The 17,386-nt window shown below is 39.1% G+C and overlaps 1 protein-coding gene across 1 annotated transcript in view; it reads right to left on the bottom strand.

Annotated features, from left to right (window-relative positions):
• Window positions 1-9,045: 9,045 nt before the first annotated feature.
• The window catches only part of SYTL5 (synaptotagmin like 5), a 77,831-nt gene continuing 69,490 nt past the window's right edge, over window positions 9,046-17,386 (bottom strand). Inside the window, exons 16-19 of the mRNA XM_062624093.1 lie at window positions 14,570-14,678; window positions 12,525-12,660; window positions 9,930-10,138; window positions 9,046-9,319 (exon numbers count right to left, since the gene is read on the bottom strand). Of these exons, the coding sequence (XP_062480077.1) occupies window positions 9,162-9,319; window positions 9,930-10,138; window positions 12,525-12,660; window positions 14,570-14,678 (612 nt within the window). The 3' untranslated portion in view covers window positions 9,046-9,161. The remainder of the gene's footprint in view (window positions 9,320-9,929; window positions 10,139-12,524; window positions 12,661-14,569; window positions 14,679-17,386) is intronic.

Raw genomic sequence — 17,386 nt, 5'->3', positions numbered from 1 at the left:
TTTATGATAGCCAACAGTTTTCCCAATCAAGAGCACAGCCTTGTTTTGTTTTGGCCAAATGTTTGTTTGTCTTTCACTGTAAGGTAGATTTTTTCAGTTTTACACTCTGGTGTGAGTAGAAGATCAGTTTATCATCATCTTTAAAGCAATCCTCCTTTTTCCTTTCTCCTCAAGGGAAGGAAAGGAAGAGAAAGAAGGGAAAGGAAGGGAAGAGAAAAGAAGAGGAAAAGGGAGAAAGGAAAGGAAGAGAAAGGAAAGAAAGAAAATGAAAGAGAAATAAGAAAGCTCTGATGGGTCTGATTTTTCTACTGTATTGCTGCAATTCCAATCTGCTGCTGCTCCTTTTTGCTTTCAGTAGAGATTCAGTGCATCCAGTCATCTTTCATGGCTGGGTGAACAGGAGCAGGGCTTTGCAATTGCTGCAATCAGGAAAGCCATTGCAATCACTAGGCTGTTACAGGAAATAGAATTAAGTGGAGGAGAGTGCACAAGTGATTGGATTACTAGTTATAGTTCTACACAGAGCAGCTATTAAAATCTTGTGATTAAGAAAAGCTGTTCTTGATTAGTAACAAGAGGTTTCTGCTGTTGTCTGTTGTACATTTTTGTGAGCAACAGTGAAAAACATCATGGGCCATCTCTGTTTTGGAGTCAAATCAGCCTGCATTTATGGTATGCAGCGATGAGGCAGATTGGCCTTTTGGGAAAGGAATGTTTGAACAAAGGACTTGGTATTTCTGGCTTTAACCCAGCATTTATGCATGCAAATAAACCCCAAATACTCAAATAGTTATTATTCCAATAATTTATCCTGTAGACTTTTGGTCCCAGAAAAATAACACTGCATAAATAAGGTGCAGTATTTACACTAGTGCACTTTTTTCTTTTTCTAAATATTTAACAGAAAATTCACCTCCCTCAAAGTCATACAGGTTGGAGTCTTTCTCATACTACCAACATGGCTCTTCTTGCCATAGCTCTAATCCTACTCTGCTCCAAAATGCAAATACTGTCTAAAACATGAATTTTAGCTGGGAAGATTAAAGGCAGTTTCCAAGAAGCAAGACCTGCCATGAATGAGTCTTGTCCTTTCCAGCCCCACCTCCAGGCTATTCATGGCAGGAGATGTGACAGATCACAGTGTGTGGATAGAGCCATGGGCTGGAGGTTCCTGCATCTGGAGATACTTTTAAATTCTGAATATGAAACAAAAGACTTAATTCTTTTCTAAAAAGTTTTCATGTTTCTGTCATACATCATCTTTTGCAAACAAAACTACTGGGATAAGCTGTAGGAGGCAGCAATTTCTCATAAGCACAAAACAATTTTGTAAACGGCCAGATCCTACCCAAGAATTAACCTAATTTGATGCGAACAAACCCCGCTGTCACACAGCTCCTAACACACACAGAGGAGAAACCAATTTGAAGTTGCACATCCCTATTCTTGAAATTCAGACCATCCCCTCTGGGACAGAAAGTGTTTTGTTTTAATGAAAACACAGTGACCCTTACAGCTCTGCACAAAATGACTTGCATAAGAGCGTGAGTCAGACTGCATCACATAATGAATAAATATGCAGAGGCTAAAATGTAACCTGAACTACATTTAAATACTTTTACTATCACATCCTACTTTTTAAATTGCCCTGGTGAAATAAATAATTGAACTTAGGCTGTGCAATTTTGGTGCTAGGTCGCTTCTGGCCACTCACCTCAGTCTTTGTTAGTGCTGTACATCACGGAAGGAAAAGGGAGTGAGTGCTTCACACTATCAGGAAATGTCACAGCTCCTCTTGGCTGTGTAGCTGCCACACATTTCTCTCCCCATTTGTGGCTAGAGGGTTTTTTTATGGTGGTTAAATGAAGAGTGTGGAAGTGTTTGCAGACACTGGAAGGCAGGGAGCAGCAAGGCTGCTTGGGCTAAAGGAGCCACTGACAGTTGTGTATAGCACATGCATTTCTCTGCCCTCTTTAAAGTGGTGATCCAGCTGCTGCATGCTCTGTAAAATGCAAGGGAAACAGATGACAAAAATCAGTGTCCGTGCAGAATGTGCTAGTGCATATCTAGTTACCTCCCTATCTTATCTCCCACCCATAAAGTAACAAAGACCCAAATTTCAGTAATTAGATTGGCCCATACTTAAATTTACAAGAACTTGGCACCTATCACCTCAAAAAGAAGGGGCGGATAGACTGCATTTCAACTGTACAGAAGAGCCTCCAAGCCCCTGAGCAAATCCTTAAGTACAGTCGCAAGCAAAAGCACAAGGAGCAGAGAAATGGCAGGAGGGCTCTTTCCCACCTGCAGCTGCCTTCCAGTTTATGGGTTTTTGATATCTCACCCCCATAAAGGCCAAAACCCCCATGGAGACAAGCTAGACAGGAGTGGTGTGAGAGCAAGAGCAAAAGCCAGCTGCCTACGCCTAAGTCACACCAATAGACCAGTGAGTCCTGCTGAGGTGGTCTCCCTTTAACCTGGGCACAGGAACTCGATGCACCAAGCCACAGTTTCAGACTACTGCAAAGAGAGCAGAGGCAAGCACAGCTCCAGAACCCAGAAGCATTTTTTGCCTCCTAGTTTCTCAACAGTCAGGAAGGGACAGCAAGACGCAAAACTCCAGGAAACTGGAGAACCAAAAGAAGATACAAATGAGCCTTCAGCTCCAAAAGGCAAGTTGAAGGTGACTCAGCAGAAAGTATAAACTGAGCGATCAAATGCTTTTTGTCTTTTCTTAAATACGCTTGCATACACACACACACACACATATACGAGGACCAATAATTACAGAAATTACACTTTGAGCATACCTGTATTTTCAGGTGAGCAGGACCTTGATCTAGGGAAGAGACAGGAGATTCTGAGATGGAGGGGAGGACCCACTGAACATGCAGGATTAAGGCACATATAAAATAATTTTCTAACAAGGAGGAAGAAAACACCGTGTTTCCCTTATTCTTAGAGTTGTGTATTAAAACTTAAACAGGTTTAATGCTTATGAAATAAATGGCTTAAAAACACTTACAGTGTAGAATTCAAGACAAATTAAAAAAGCAGAGACACTGTCAATCAAGTCCCACCTCTGAAGACATGCCAGGCCTCTTGTGTTATTCATCAGATACAAATGAAGTAATGTCTTTACCTCAATGAGATAATATGGATATTCCTAGGAAACATGCTTATATCTTGCTGTCATACATTTTAAGGGAGACAAGAACACAGCACGTTTCAGTATTTTAATTTAAAAGCTAGAACAGTAATCTTGACAACAGCCGCAAATGTATTACCAGCCATCTTTGTCCACAAAACTGAACATACAGCACACAGTACAAAATGTTCTGGGCAGGAAACATTTGGTTTTGTCTAAATCTGGGAGGAACCTAACGTACCGCAACGCCATTTACTGCTACTACAGTTTGCATCCAGCAGAATAATTAAACAAATAGCTAGCAACAGATTTCATACAGAACAAAGGCAGAATGAGGGATACATGACATTTTCTAATTGCTGTAACAAATGATTACATTTGGCTTTAGGCAAACTTCAACAATTACAACTATCCTCAAAAGTATACACCGAGCTGTCAGGAGCAGCCACATCCATGTTATTGCCACAAGGTGGAATTGTTGAAATAACTAAACTAAGGGCCAAGATGCTGCAAGGGTGAGTTTTGAAAGCTACCTTAAACACACGTAAAAGCAAGGTGAGATTCACTTCCCAGTGTCAGTGTCAATATACACAGTATAATTAACACTGTATTATTACAACTTATCACACAGCATTTGCAAACATGAAATCACCAGGCAGGAAATTCATGGGACACAGTGGTAAGGTTCTGCTAATGTGCTTCTCAGCATCTCCTGATGATTTATGGTTAAAGACATCACTGCAAATAGAAGTCTGCATCCTATTCTGGAATCCATCACACGTTCCACCACCATTTCCCTGGGATTCTCAAATGCTAATATTTTTGTGTGAAAAAAAAAATAAATAATAATTATATATATATATTAAAAGCAAATAAAATTAAAACAGTTCACAAAAGTGCATGGCCAGCTCTCAGGAGATGGCTATTTTTCTCATTGCTGCAAAGTGCTGAAAATCAATACTCTATATTAGGCAAGTAAAATTTCAGGTTTCACCTTGTATGGATGAAAATAAGTGGATCTATTACTGAACTGCTGCATGCTGCCTCTTCCCAAATACTGGAGCTTATCGTTCAGGTAGAACATTCTGATGAGGGTTGCTGAACTGAAGGGAAGAGAGACACTCTCGCGAAGATTCAGGTACAACCCTTCCTATCTTGTATCCACAAATAAGACAGCTGTGGAAATAGGACTTTCAGTTCTTTTCCAAAGGTGGGGAGATCCAAGCAACCTTTCTCTTCATTGACTTTACAGATCAAACTGCAAAATTTACATGCCTGAAGCTGGGCAACATGCATATTCAAGAAGCCAAAATTACCCCAGTCTAAATGCAACCCTCCTTTTACCTTTCCATATCAATTAGCACCAGTGGATGCTCAATGCCTGTTCTGCTGTAATATTTTAGGTGATATTTTGCAAATACAACTTAGAATAATTGCACTTGGCAGGGCCTAACTAGACAGGAAAAGAAAACTAAAAAATAATATACAGAAATATTTCGATGCTACCTTTGCATAATCTGCATTGGAAGAGGCACAGAAGAATAAGCTTCTAGTCTAATGTACCATGATCAAAACATACTCACTGTCCTAATGTCTTTGCTCTTAAAACATCTGCTAAAACATCCAGCTGGGAAAGAAAGATCAAAATGTGGCATATAAAAGGCATCCAAAGAAGGCAACGGCACTTGGATTAGCACAGGAAGATGGCAAGTGTCCCTCAGTCTTCTTAGCTTTCCTCCCACTCTCACTCAAACATAACATGATGGAGGTGGAAGAGATGGGGAGGACATTTCAAATCTATTTTAGCCTGCTTTTGGCATCTAAGTATGCAAACAAGAGCATCAACATTTAGAAGCCTGAAGTCCCCATAAAGCTGATAAAATCAGCAGAGTAACATCTGGAGCACAGGGCTGGATACCAAAGTCTGATGGCAGGGCTTGGAGAGCCCTCAGCATCAGCTCTTTTTGATGGATACTGGCCATAACCACACTGCCCAAAGATGTATTTACTGACCCCACATAACCTCTTACAGCAAAAGTTGCACTTTTATTCCACTCTAATGCCTCAAACCCTCAAAATCAGATCACAAGGGGAAAAGACAGTGATGAAAACCCTGTAGTTACTTTGCTAGAAAAACATTTGTCAGAGTAAAATGCATTGTGTAACACACTTCCAAAAACCACTGTAGGGAAGATTCCTTCTCCACTGACACATCTTCAGTTTCTCAAGTCTGTGTGGAAAAATACTTTAGAAACATCAGCTCTGCTCTGTCTATTCACTCAGGGAAGGAGTTTATGAATCAATGTTAAAATTGTGACTGTTTTCTCCTAAAACTTAGTCTTGAATAAACCATTCATCCACGTTCAATACCATAAACATACATACAAAAGGAAGGCTTTAGCTTAATTCCTGGTTTTGTGTCTTTTTGTTCAGCCTGGTAACACACAGTACATGATGACTCACAATTATAGGCAATTAATTCAAATATCTGGGAAATGAGAAATCACATCTGCAGTTAATCATCTTGTGCTTTTTCCAAACCATAAATCATTTTTGTAAAGGATGAGAACAAAGATGTAAGAGATACAATTAAATGTGACATTTTCCACAAATCAAACGCTTCCTACAAATGTGCCAATAACATCACAGAAAAAAGAAGCTTTCCAAATTACTCTTGTGTTTATATAATGCTCATCATCTCTCCAAAGCTCACTTGAGGCAGAGTATGATACATATTATATGCTACCATAATGCAAAATTGTCACTACTAACCTAGGAGGTAATTTCACTGCACTACTCTAAATCCCATCTATGGCAACCACCACTGGCTTGGCCAAAATTACTTCCCAGGTGAAATGATTCCTTTTGTATGTTGAACTGCAGTTGACATCTATATAGTCTATTTGTAGCCCAGCCTATAATTTCAGGTGCAGGCTCTGAGTGAAATGCTGGCCCTTTGGAAGGAGAAGGGAGAATTTAAAGCCTGCAAATGAGCTGAGTGAGGCTTCCAAAATGAGTCCATTCATCACAAACTCTACCATAGGACCAAAATGGGCAGAATTTCAAGTAGTAAAGCACAGGCTTTTTTCTTTCAAAGCAAGACTTGATTTAGTCAAAACATTCATGCCTAGAAGATTAGAAAATACTATTCAAAAACTAGACAAGCTCTTGTACTCCATGTAAAAGTTTTAGTTCATTTCAAAGTTTTAAGGTTTTGAATTTGGCAAAGGAAAAAGGTGATCATTTTGGGGTCCAACTTGGAGATTATTTTGTGTTCTTATTATTTTTCCCTGTTTCACCATCAAAATGAAACAAACAATGCAACTGCCCAGTGTTCCTCTACAACCCTACTGGAATTTTATCCTGAAGAATTATTTTCTTTAGATTTAACAAACTTGAATGATTTATCATTTTGAATCAACTTCAGACAAGTGACAAAAATTAAGCTTGTACCTCTATGTCAATATAATGTTATTGCTCCCAAAATAAAAGCAGGTTTGCAGTACAAACAGCCAAGACAACTCAGACTGGTTCTGTTAGAGAGGTAGTTTAGGTGTCAAAAGTTAGATTTGGTTTCGCTTTGGGGGATGCCGATTTAAAAAAAATAAAAAAGAATAAAAAAGGGAAACAAAAAACCCCACCCAAATACTTAGACTATTATGATAAGAAAAAGGTCATAAAATGTATGTGCTTGATATCTGTGCTTTAATTTATCATCTCACAGCATCAGCGGCATAAAATGAAAAGCCAGCTACAAGACTAGACTTGCTCCACTGACCAGTTTGACCAGGGCTTCAGAAGAAAATGAAGAATAGATTAAGAATTAAACTGAAGTCAGTTTTCTTGAGCAACTACTGACTTTTGGTTGCCAAACTGAGATACTGTAAGCAAGTTCTATTTTCCAAGATGACTCGGTAATTCCTGAAAATCATGGGTCTCAAACTGAGCATATATGATTTTTTTAAAGTCATATCAGAATTGTAACAGAAAATATTCATAGTGAAACAAATTGGTTTAATAAAACTAAGATACTATTTTTAACCTTTTTTTTTTAAATAAAAATATTAGGATTTTTAGAGACTGCTTGCAAACTCCCTGCAGCTTCAAGCCACTCAAACCAAAATCACTACAAAAAATCCAAACGAAAAAAATAAAAAATAAAAAAGGAATGGACATGAAATGTTAAAGTCTTGGATTCAGCTCTAAGTACATGTACATAATTATACACAAGGACAGCTACAGATGTCAAAATTTCCAGCTGCAGTTACTTAGATATCAGTTCATATTCTGTTGTTCAATCTGTATTACTTGCAATTTCTGGACTGTGAAGTACAACAGAGGTACCTCTCAAACCAGTCAGATCTTATGGTCTTCATACTTCACAGAAATGTTTGGATACTGTTGTTTCAATCTACAGGGAATAATAAATTCTTTGACAGTTTTTTTTTTTCAGTCATTTATGTAAGGATTATGTTCCCATATATTTCAGTTTGTTTCATTACTACTATACTACATTTCTTCCAAAAATAAGATTTTGGGGAAAACAATAAAATTAAAAAGGTAAGAATTGCTATAGTTTAATTTAGCAGTTCAAATAAGAAGCTGTGTTCTAATTCTGAAAAGCTCAGAAGAACTATTGTTCACTCAGTTTACTGATCTTCCTTTGTTTTATACCCTGGGCCATGCCATGCCATGCAATTACATTATTACCCAATCTTGCAATCAGAGATGTGCTGTCCTTGGAGAAATCTTATAATCCTATTTCATTATGGTAGGAGTAGCCCACAACAACTTTTCAAAACATCAGATGCAGATGCAGATCACATGTGATCTGCATAAGCTGCCAAAGGATGAGGTATCTAACTAGGTGTAAAATGACTTTACCAAACCAAATGGCAAAATTACTGTTGAGCAGTTGTCATAGTTAATAAGATTAACAACTGAATTGGCGAAAACCTGCTCTTATCGTTAAATCCACTGTTGACTCATAGGGACTGTTCAGGAGAAACGAAGTCCTACTCTGGTTAGTAATTAGCATGCATAGGCATGCCTGAATGGGATCCCAGCCCATTCAGAAAAAATTCTGCATTCTAAATCATTCTGGCATGTGCTTTTAATCATGACACTTTACCACACAATCTGTTGAATCAAGGTCTTAGCTATCTATGTCCAAGTCCAGTATGTGTCTCATCTCATCAATGTATCAGATGAGGACAGGCATGTGAACATATTCTTTCTGTTCAATGGAATCAGAAGATCTTAGCTAGAGCTGTCAACTGAATGAAATGCAGTGATACCATGTAGCTCTGGAAACTAGGGGTTCTATATGATTTATTTTCATTAGAGATTCTTTGATTATGTTGAACCAAGTCTGCCTTTTATACAGTTCATTAAAATAACCCAGACAATAACTAAACACCAGCACTGTACACCAGCTCATTTACTGCCCGTTTCTAGTGTGCAACACAGTGCATTGGCCTGCCTTGGTAGGCTGCTTGGTTCCAAGCCTGCAATCCTGAACACTGCACAGCCCAGCAAGCAAACGTAAAGAAATGTTGTTATGCTTCATAACATTATGGCTTCTTATCTTTCAAATACCAAAACACAGACTTACTCTGAATCTGCTTGTACTGTATCACTGCTATCTTCTAGGACATCTTTGACCTAGAAAGAGTTATGTAAACCAGGCATTACTTGCTAAATGACGCATTAGAGAATTTGCTTACTCTATGCCCCTCACAGGCAGAGGCGTTCATCCACTGCATACCAGTCACCAGAAGGGATAGAGAAAGCCGGTCTGATCTCTGTACAAGGTCAAATTCTCACTGGCGTCATGAGAAACATAATCCATACAAGAACCTTGGGTTAAAAACATGCACATGAAAGTGCAGAATGCATTAAAATCCTGGAGCCTTAATATCCAAGGCAAAGAGTACAACCCTTCTTCACTTTCAAATGGGCAAAGTGACAAGAGCCTGAACACCACTGAAGTTGGGAGTACCTGTGGTACCCCTCAGTAGTTCAGGTCTTTGAGTCTTCGTTTTCCCATGCTGGATCTTAGCATTAATATTCCCTCCACAGCAGCTCCTGGACTGTCAATCATCTTCTGCCAGAGGTGCTGCTCTTCCCCTTGAGAGTCCATCCAGTCAACCTCCTTGCCATTACTTACACCTGGCAATTATAAAAACATGAGGCATTTTGCCATATTAGTAAGTATTTAATATCCTTGCTCATTTTCTCCAACAGCATGTGAGAAAGATGACAAGCACTTTACAGTGTATACACTTTACCACCTTACATGGAGTTATACTGGAAACAGACAGCTCCTGGAGAGCACCAGTTTGTCATTAAACTCCTTTGTGGTGTATGGACAAATGCACATAAACCTCCTTGCTCTGCACCACAAATAACATCCTCCTATAAGGAGGAGGAATGGATTCACACCACTTCCAGATCACACCACTGTCAGGAAAAAGGCTGCTGCTGGACAAAAGTAGTCTCTTTCTCACTGGGATGCTAAGAAACACTTCCAAAGTATTCCCAGTTCTTCTTAACTGCACAGAAGTACAACCAGCACCAAACTTTTGCATCTCTGTCAATGGAGGAAAGAACTAAATCAACTACAGATTACATGCTGCCTCCACTCCCTTTTCAATTTCCCCAAGTTCCCATATCCTTTCCATACATATGGTAACATTTCAGTCCTTAATATATGTGAATCACATGGGTGAGCAAGGAGAGCAGAATAAGAAAAGCAATCATGAGTCAGATGGTACCTTACCATTTCCAGTGCTTAAACGGACACCTCCCAGAAAAATATTACTGGACAGTGACTCCTTGTCCCACACAGTCAATTCTAAGCAGACATTACGTATATCCCTTGAATTCAAGCCACTGAAAGCAAAGGTATGATTCCACTGGGGGTTCACACTCTTTTTTACTATGGGAGTTTTGTGTTTTGTAGCTTTGCTGTCATCTGGGAGCAGGTATCTGGGAGATACAGAAAAGGAAATTTGAGTATGTTGACAGGCTGTCACATAATATTCACAAGGAATTACAACCATGTAGAGGCTCAAATGGGATCAGAACCCCATCTCCCACTGTTATTACATTAGGCATAAATTAAGCACCTGAAGCGCATCTTTTGCATTTGTGTTCCATTCGTTCTTATAGTTACAATGTCAGTTATCACCAGCAGAAACTGGAATTAGGTCTTCTTGCCCCATGTCTTGGGTCTTAACCACAATAATTTTATTATTTCAGTGAGGCTACATATAGACAGAATCATAAAAACACTGTCTAGAAGGGGCCTCTGGAGTCACCTTGTCCAGTATCCCTCTCAGAGGAGGACAAGAGGTACTCCACAAAGAAAGAGAAACAACTACTAAGGAAGGAACTTCACCAGTCTAGCATTGTTATTTTTTGTTGCCTACAGCCCTATTGGGTGCAGAAACACAAATGCTGTAAAGTCTGACAAGCTCTTCACATTTTACTTTCAGTGGACAATTCCTTCAGTGAAACTAAAAGAACTTAATACTCTAGTTGAAAATCAGAGTTCTCTACAAATTTCTATAGTCCGTACCTCTTCCTCCTTCAGCAAAGTTAAACAAATAACTGTGTGGTTGCACATAAACACTAAAGGGACAGACAGACAAACAAATATCACTAGACCTCAATCAGGAGTCCTGTGCAAGCTTTTCCTTGACAATAAACATGGGCTAGTTTACAGCAGTGGGATAACTATGGGCTAATCTATGTCATACTACCTCAAACTGACAGTGCAGATTAGAACACTGCAGCACCTCAACTGGTTCATGGTAACTTGATTACGCATTTGGCTATGACACATAACAGAACAATAGTCTAAGGAAAACAGACTTCTGTTCCACTCTACTGAATAATCCATGTCAGCAATAGCAGACACTACTAACTAAAGACAGTCTAGAGAATTACTGGACACACATTACTATTGCTAATGTAAAAAGGCTTTGACAACATTTTCCCCTGAAGTTTGTTGCAAGCTCCAGGTGGAAATAAGCCATAATGGGATCAGACAGTCTATTTTCAGTAAATGTCTTCACAAATATCAAGAAAAGAGGGATGGCATGGAAGAACAAATACATAGGAAGAATAGTTCAAACTTTCTACATGGAGTGTATGAGCTTAGTGATAGTTTGAAGCATGCTACAAGAGCACAATAAATTCTCTGTTCCACCAAGAAATTAAAGGCAGGATGTTTTCTATATTCCCCATTTAAATATTAACACTCAAACCATTACTAATGAACAAGAACATATCTAAAAATCAGCAATTTGGAAAGCTAGCATTGAGAGTAAAAACTGGCAAAGAAAAACGTTTTAAGCCATCCTAAATCTAACATTTTTAACAGGTAACTGTATTCTTTTAAATGCATCCACATGCATACAGGCAAGTGGATGCCATATAAATGGCACAGACCTTACATTTTTCCAAAATTACTTATCTTTAAAATGAAACCTGAAAGTCAGCAGGACAGAATTTTTAAACATCTTTTGTCAAGGAACATCAAATGTTAATGAGAGACAGGTTTAAAATACCACATTTGAAGTAAGTGATAGACTTTAAATGTGCCCCTTGACACTGTACTACATGCCCAAGAGCTTTCCCAATTAAGCACTATAAAAAAAACAACAAACAAACCCAAAACTATTTACAGTATAAGAAAGAAAAAAAAAATCTTCTCATGGAGCATATTTACTTGAATCAAAACAGGATTTCCTCACTCATAATGAATTTTCTCTTTCACTGTGTTTCAGGTGACACCCATTAGAAAGAATCTCGGCTTGATGGAGCATGCCAGGTTTTACAGGTGCTGTCTGCAGTTTTACAAGAAAGCCAAACAGACTTAATATCTTCCTGAAAATAAGTTTCTTATTTAGGACATAGTTTGCCCATTCCTCTTAGTATAAAATATGTACTGTTTCAATTTTCTGAAAATGTAAATGTCACCATCAGATCAGGTATCATCTCAAGCCTGAGAGCCCTAAGGCAACTTCTCGCCCCTAGGAGTGATGAACCTACCTCTCTCTGCCAGCTCAATGGAAGTGCTCCCTTTTACCAAACGTTGCATGCTGTAACAGCATGCACATTAACGCACTGGGTACTTATGTATGAATTGTTCTGTTTCTTGACTGAGTGGTATTTAAATACCACTGGGACAATTTGTACCTCTCTGCCCTTACTCCACAGAATCCTTCTCTTCAGCATACCATTTCAAGGTACCAGTTGCTCTTCAGGACTGACACTCCATACACAGATATACTGAAAAAGCCTGGGTCAGACAAAATATAATCCAGTGCAGCCATTAAAAAAACAGAGACAAAAAAAAACCACAGACCCTTTTACAAAAGTGTCAGATGTGCCTCTTGATTTCACTGCAGTTAAATTCTTTGCTTCTTTGATGAGGACTTCTAATATACCTCCAGATGGCATGTGAGAGTCTCCCTTTTTTCCTTTTTTAAAGCTCTTCTTTCCTATATATAGAATAGAGTTGAAACATTATCATCAGAAATTATACATACACTGCAAGACTGATTTGGAAGTGTAAACGGACTTTCTAGATTTATTTTTTTTAATCATTTACTGCAATGGAGTTCAACTATTCCTTATGAAGAGATTCTGATTATCTCTATGGCTAGAGAAACTAAGTAAGGCAGAGCGGAAAAATCACTCCACATGCGATAAAGAACTTGACCACATAAGTAGCTAGTCCTTCTTGGACACAACAGGGTGCCCTACGTGTCCAAATGTCAGTCTTTGTGGATCATTATGTTGAACACAAAAAACTGCATGACCTGTAAGTCCCACCCCCTTTTCAGAATCCACTGCCACGACTGATACTGAGACACACCACAATCAAGGTATAAAACCTCTTTCTCAGAGCTTAAAATGCAGAAATACACCATATGTATGCAATGTGTAAGGATGCACTGCTCCTTGGAGACCACACAAAGAGCATGGTGCTCCCTAGCATGCTACTGCATTTGAACAGCAGCATGAGGACACATGCACTTGCCACTGCTGCAGATTCCAAGAGCTTATGAAGACATGGACCTGGACCTCTTCAAGAGGCTCCCAAGAAGGGCTACCAAAATGATCAGAGGCCTGGAGCACCTCTCCTATGAGGAAAGGCTGAGAGAGTTGGGCTTGTTCAGCCTGGAGAAGAAAAGACTTCAGGGAGACCTTATTTAGGCCTTTCAGTTCTTAAAAGAGGCTTATAAGGAAGACCATTTTGGTAGCCCTTCTCTGGACCCTCTCCAACAGGTCCATGTCTTTCCTGTACTGAGGACCCCAGAGATGGATGCAGTACTCCAGGTGGGGTATCACCAGAGCAGAGGTGGAGAATCAGCTCCCTCAACCTGCTGGCTCCTTTGGATGCAGCTCAAGACACGACTGGCCTCCTGGGCTGCAAGCACACATTGCCAGCTCATGTCCAACCTTTCATCCACCAACACCCTCAAGTCCTTCTCCTCAGGGATACTCTCAATCCCTTCATCCCTCAGCCTATATTCATAGTGGGGGTTGCCTGGACCCAGGTACAGAACCCTGCAAAATGCACCGATTTTGAAAAAGGCAGATAGCATATAACTGATTGTTTTCTTCTTAGACAGCAATCAGCTTTTCTGAGAGAAAAGCCTGGAATTACTGATAGCAGAGGGAATGTCATCTGTCAAGAAAAAAAAAAAGAAAGAGAAAGAAATCTAATATATCTGCCAAATCCTAACACTAAGAAGCAGTACTGTCATTAAGACAGTGATATACCCGTGGCTGATGTATCCACGTACACTCAGTTACTAACAATAGCGTTAGTAACTATTTTCCCCTATTCATTGCTGATAAAAATGGCTTACCCCAAAGAATTCAAATAATATTTCACAGGACTGAATTGCAGCAGTAATACAGTAACACTGAGCAGAGGTAAAGCAGTGTGAAAAAAGGGAAGATGGGTGTAAAAAAAAAAGTGAAGACAGGTAACCTTAAGGACAATTCAGCATGAAGTGGGTGAAGTCTATTACTTTGATCAGTTATACACAGTGTATAACCAGTTGAACAAAGAACGCACAGACTATGATGTAGATAACTTATTTCTATGTGACTGCCTTCGATCATGTTATCTAATGTATCCTTTTCTTTTAATTAGGTCACAGCCATGCACTAACACGTGACTGCACACTCCCCTTCTCTAAGTGCAATGCAAGAGAAGAGGATGGAGCAGGAAAAACATATGGTTCAGAATTTCCACAGATTAAGACAACTAGCATATTTAAGTATGATTTCAATCTCCACTAGTACCATTACTTCACCAGTACCATTACTTCACCCTAGGTGAGGATTTTAATAAATGGAGGGGTGTAATCATGCTGCCACTGATGTTTGTTTTACCTTGAAACTGCCCTAGAGGAAGCATTAGATTTCTGTCTGGGGGAATGTAACGTAGAGCAACTGTCAGTTCTCCTTTATACTGAAGCCCAACATCTGTCACAACCTCCATCTGAGAAGAGAAAAAACAAACAAACCAACCAGAAATCCAGCTAAGGTCAATCATTCACCTTCTTTTGATTTTAATTTTGTTGTACCATTTTAGTGTTTAAATCCCTTCTCAGACATATCAAGACATGCCAGCCCATTTTCAGATAATTAAGCACTCCAGATTGAATGCAATCATATTTGAGAAAACTTTTTCAGTGAGGGAATACAAACTCTCAGAAGAACAAAGCCATGTGGCATTACACATTGTTCAGTGAACATACGGAGGAGAGAGGTATTTAGCATGAATACGTGAAGCAAACAAACAGAAAAAAATCCTAAAGCTTATGTCTGGACATATAAGCTGGTTTAAGGTGACATTCAGCTCTTATCTTCCTCCATCAAAACTGTAAACTGTAATTTGTTTCTTGTATTTCAGAGGAGTCACTTCTGAGTCACTGTTGGAATAGAGGTGTGGGGAATGAAGGCGAGGGAAGAAAGCAGACTTCAGCTCTGAAAGAGAACTTTCTGAAAACTGTTATTCCCAGTGTCCTTTTCTACACAACTGCTATCTCTGCATCTTTTTGTTTTGTAAGTATTTGAAACTTGCCTAGAAAGAATGCATTCAGTGCTCTTCAAGGCATCTTTGTTATAAAAACATTAGGCCTTCACTGACATACGCTGAATTTCTATTCCCATTGTAAGAAGTGGGAAACTACATTTTATAAATAGATGCAACACAGAGAGAACATGTTATTCCAGTTCAAACTGACTTCTAGAAAAATCAATTGCAGTGAAAAATAGGAGTCTTGCATATTTCCATTAGCGATCTGGTCCATGAAGAACTCCAGCATACCCTAACCTTGCTCAGTGATGCCCACTAATGGACATGGGACTACTCCGTTGCTTGCATTTCTGTACATGCTTCAGCGCTGAGGTTTGGGTATAAATAAACAAATCTTCCTGATATCCTAACAGGGACAAAGCACATGTATAGAGGGAGAGGACCCTTGGGATACATGCCAAGGCACCATAAAAGCCTTTAAAGTATGCTTATAGACAAATGTCTGATCTGTTTCCAAGATGCATTCAGCTTGTTTCCTAACTCCCCAGGAAGGGCTAAATTCTATTATCAAGAGAAAACAGAAAAAAAACGCCTGCACCAGAAATACATATGGTACATATGTAGAGTTGGCACTGCCTTCAAACCATAGATTCCAGGCTAAGGCACTACCCATGTTTAGCGGGGCTAAGCCTGTACGCAAACACAGGACAGGAAACAAAGCACTTTAGTAATAACAACACTACTGTTTTGTGACTTTGAAGCACTTTTACAGCAACAGGCATTCCTGTGTTGACTGAGAAAAACTGCCCTCTTCCCACCAGTGTCTGATGCCAGTTGCTACAACAGAAGACAAAAGGAAACCTGTAGTAAATGGCTGTGGAACAATTTCCACAATATCTAAATCTTGCGAGTCAGACAGATCACTTATGGTCTAAGCTGAGCAAGTTCAGGATCAGATTTCCCATAAAGACAGCAAGGATTATTTTTTTCTGTTCTACTTGTGGACAAGCAATGGTGTAAGTTCTTACATCAGTAACAATTTGTCATCCTCTCCCCCCACACCCCAAACACACATGGCTCTGGCCCCTCTTTAACCACAGAACAATTTTCTCTTCTATTTCCAATTTAACCACACGTCTCTTCAAAACAGACATCCAATGCTCATAGAAAAAATAGGTCTTAATGTCTCCAACCTTTTCATTAAACCAGCTAAATGATTCATGACAGAACAAATAAAGTACTGTAATAACATGGGAAATGTCTGACTGCCATTCCTGCCTCCATCAGGCAGTTCATATGGGGAAGCACCATGTAATGTGCATGTGTATTAACAAAAAACCAAAACACAGGTTAATTCAAAACACAATAATTTATGTTTTTTAAAAATATTATCTTTGCTGATCAAAAATCTTAGCAGTGTTTTAAGTCTAGAAACATTTTTTCTAACTTAGGAGACAATCAAGACCAATTCTGTGTTTGCTTTCTTCATTAAAAAAAAACCTAATTTTAAAAACCTTTTTGGAAGTAACCAGACAACACCTTCCAGCTGGAATGGCTGAAACGTTTAGTACCTCATTTTTTTCCTGACCAGGAAACCTTTATGACTGCTTTTTTTTTTTTTTGTTTTCCTCTGTTAGGATTAAAAGAAACCACCATTACACACAAAAATCCCCAGAGATTGAAATAAGATGATAGAGATTACTCCACAGTAAGAAGCTCAATTTCAGACCAACATTGCATATTTACTGCAAGCAAAACAAATACTGACAACACAGTGCTGACTGAAACATGTTTGCCATCATTACTCACTTTCTCTTCCTGGTCTCACCTTTTCTGGACCACAAAGGAAGAGCTGGTGGTCACCTTTACTAACAAAGCTGAACTAGAAAACTGAGAATTATCTTTGCCACTTTTAAAGTCCAAGGTGTGTAAGTTTTCAAAGAGGAGACCACACCTTTGCCAAAGCAGGGAGTGCCCTAGACACAGAAGTCATCCTATTGATTTGCCTGTTGATAAGCTTTATCTTGTACCTTCCTAGTTAGGGTGAATAAGAGATAGGGAAGTCTTTTTTGTCACAGCTGAAAGGTGTAAAGCAGCTTGAACAGAAACAAGAAAAAAGGTCTGTTTCTTTGATAAACTGTTAAAGGTTGGATGGGGGGAGTAGTAGA

The sequence above is a fragment of the Pezoporus occidentalis genome, unplaced genomic scaffold, assembly GCF_034315485.1.
Source record: "Pezoporus occidentalis ecotype Australia unplaced genomic scaffold, CSIRO_AGI_Poc_V1 ctg261, whole genome shotgun sequence".
NCBI classification, from domain to species: domain Eukaryota; kingdom Metazoa; phylum Chordata; class Aves; order Psittaciformes; family Psittacidae; genus Pezoporus; species Pezoporus occidentalis.
Note: the sequence above shows the minus strand (reverse complement) of the source record. Positions and strands in the feature narration are given on the sequence as shown.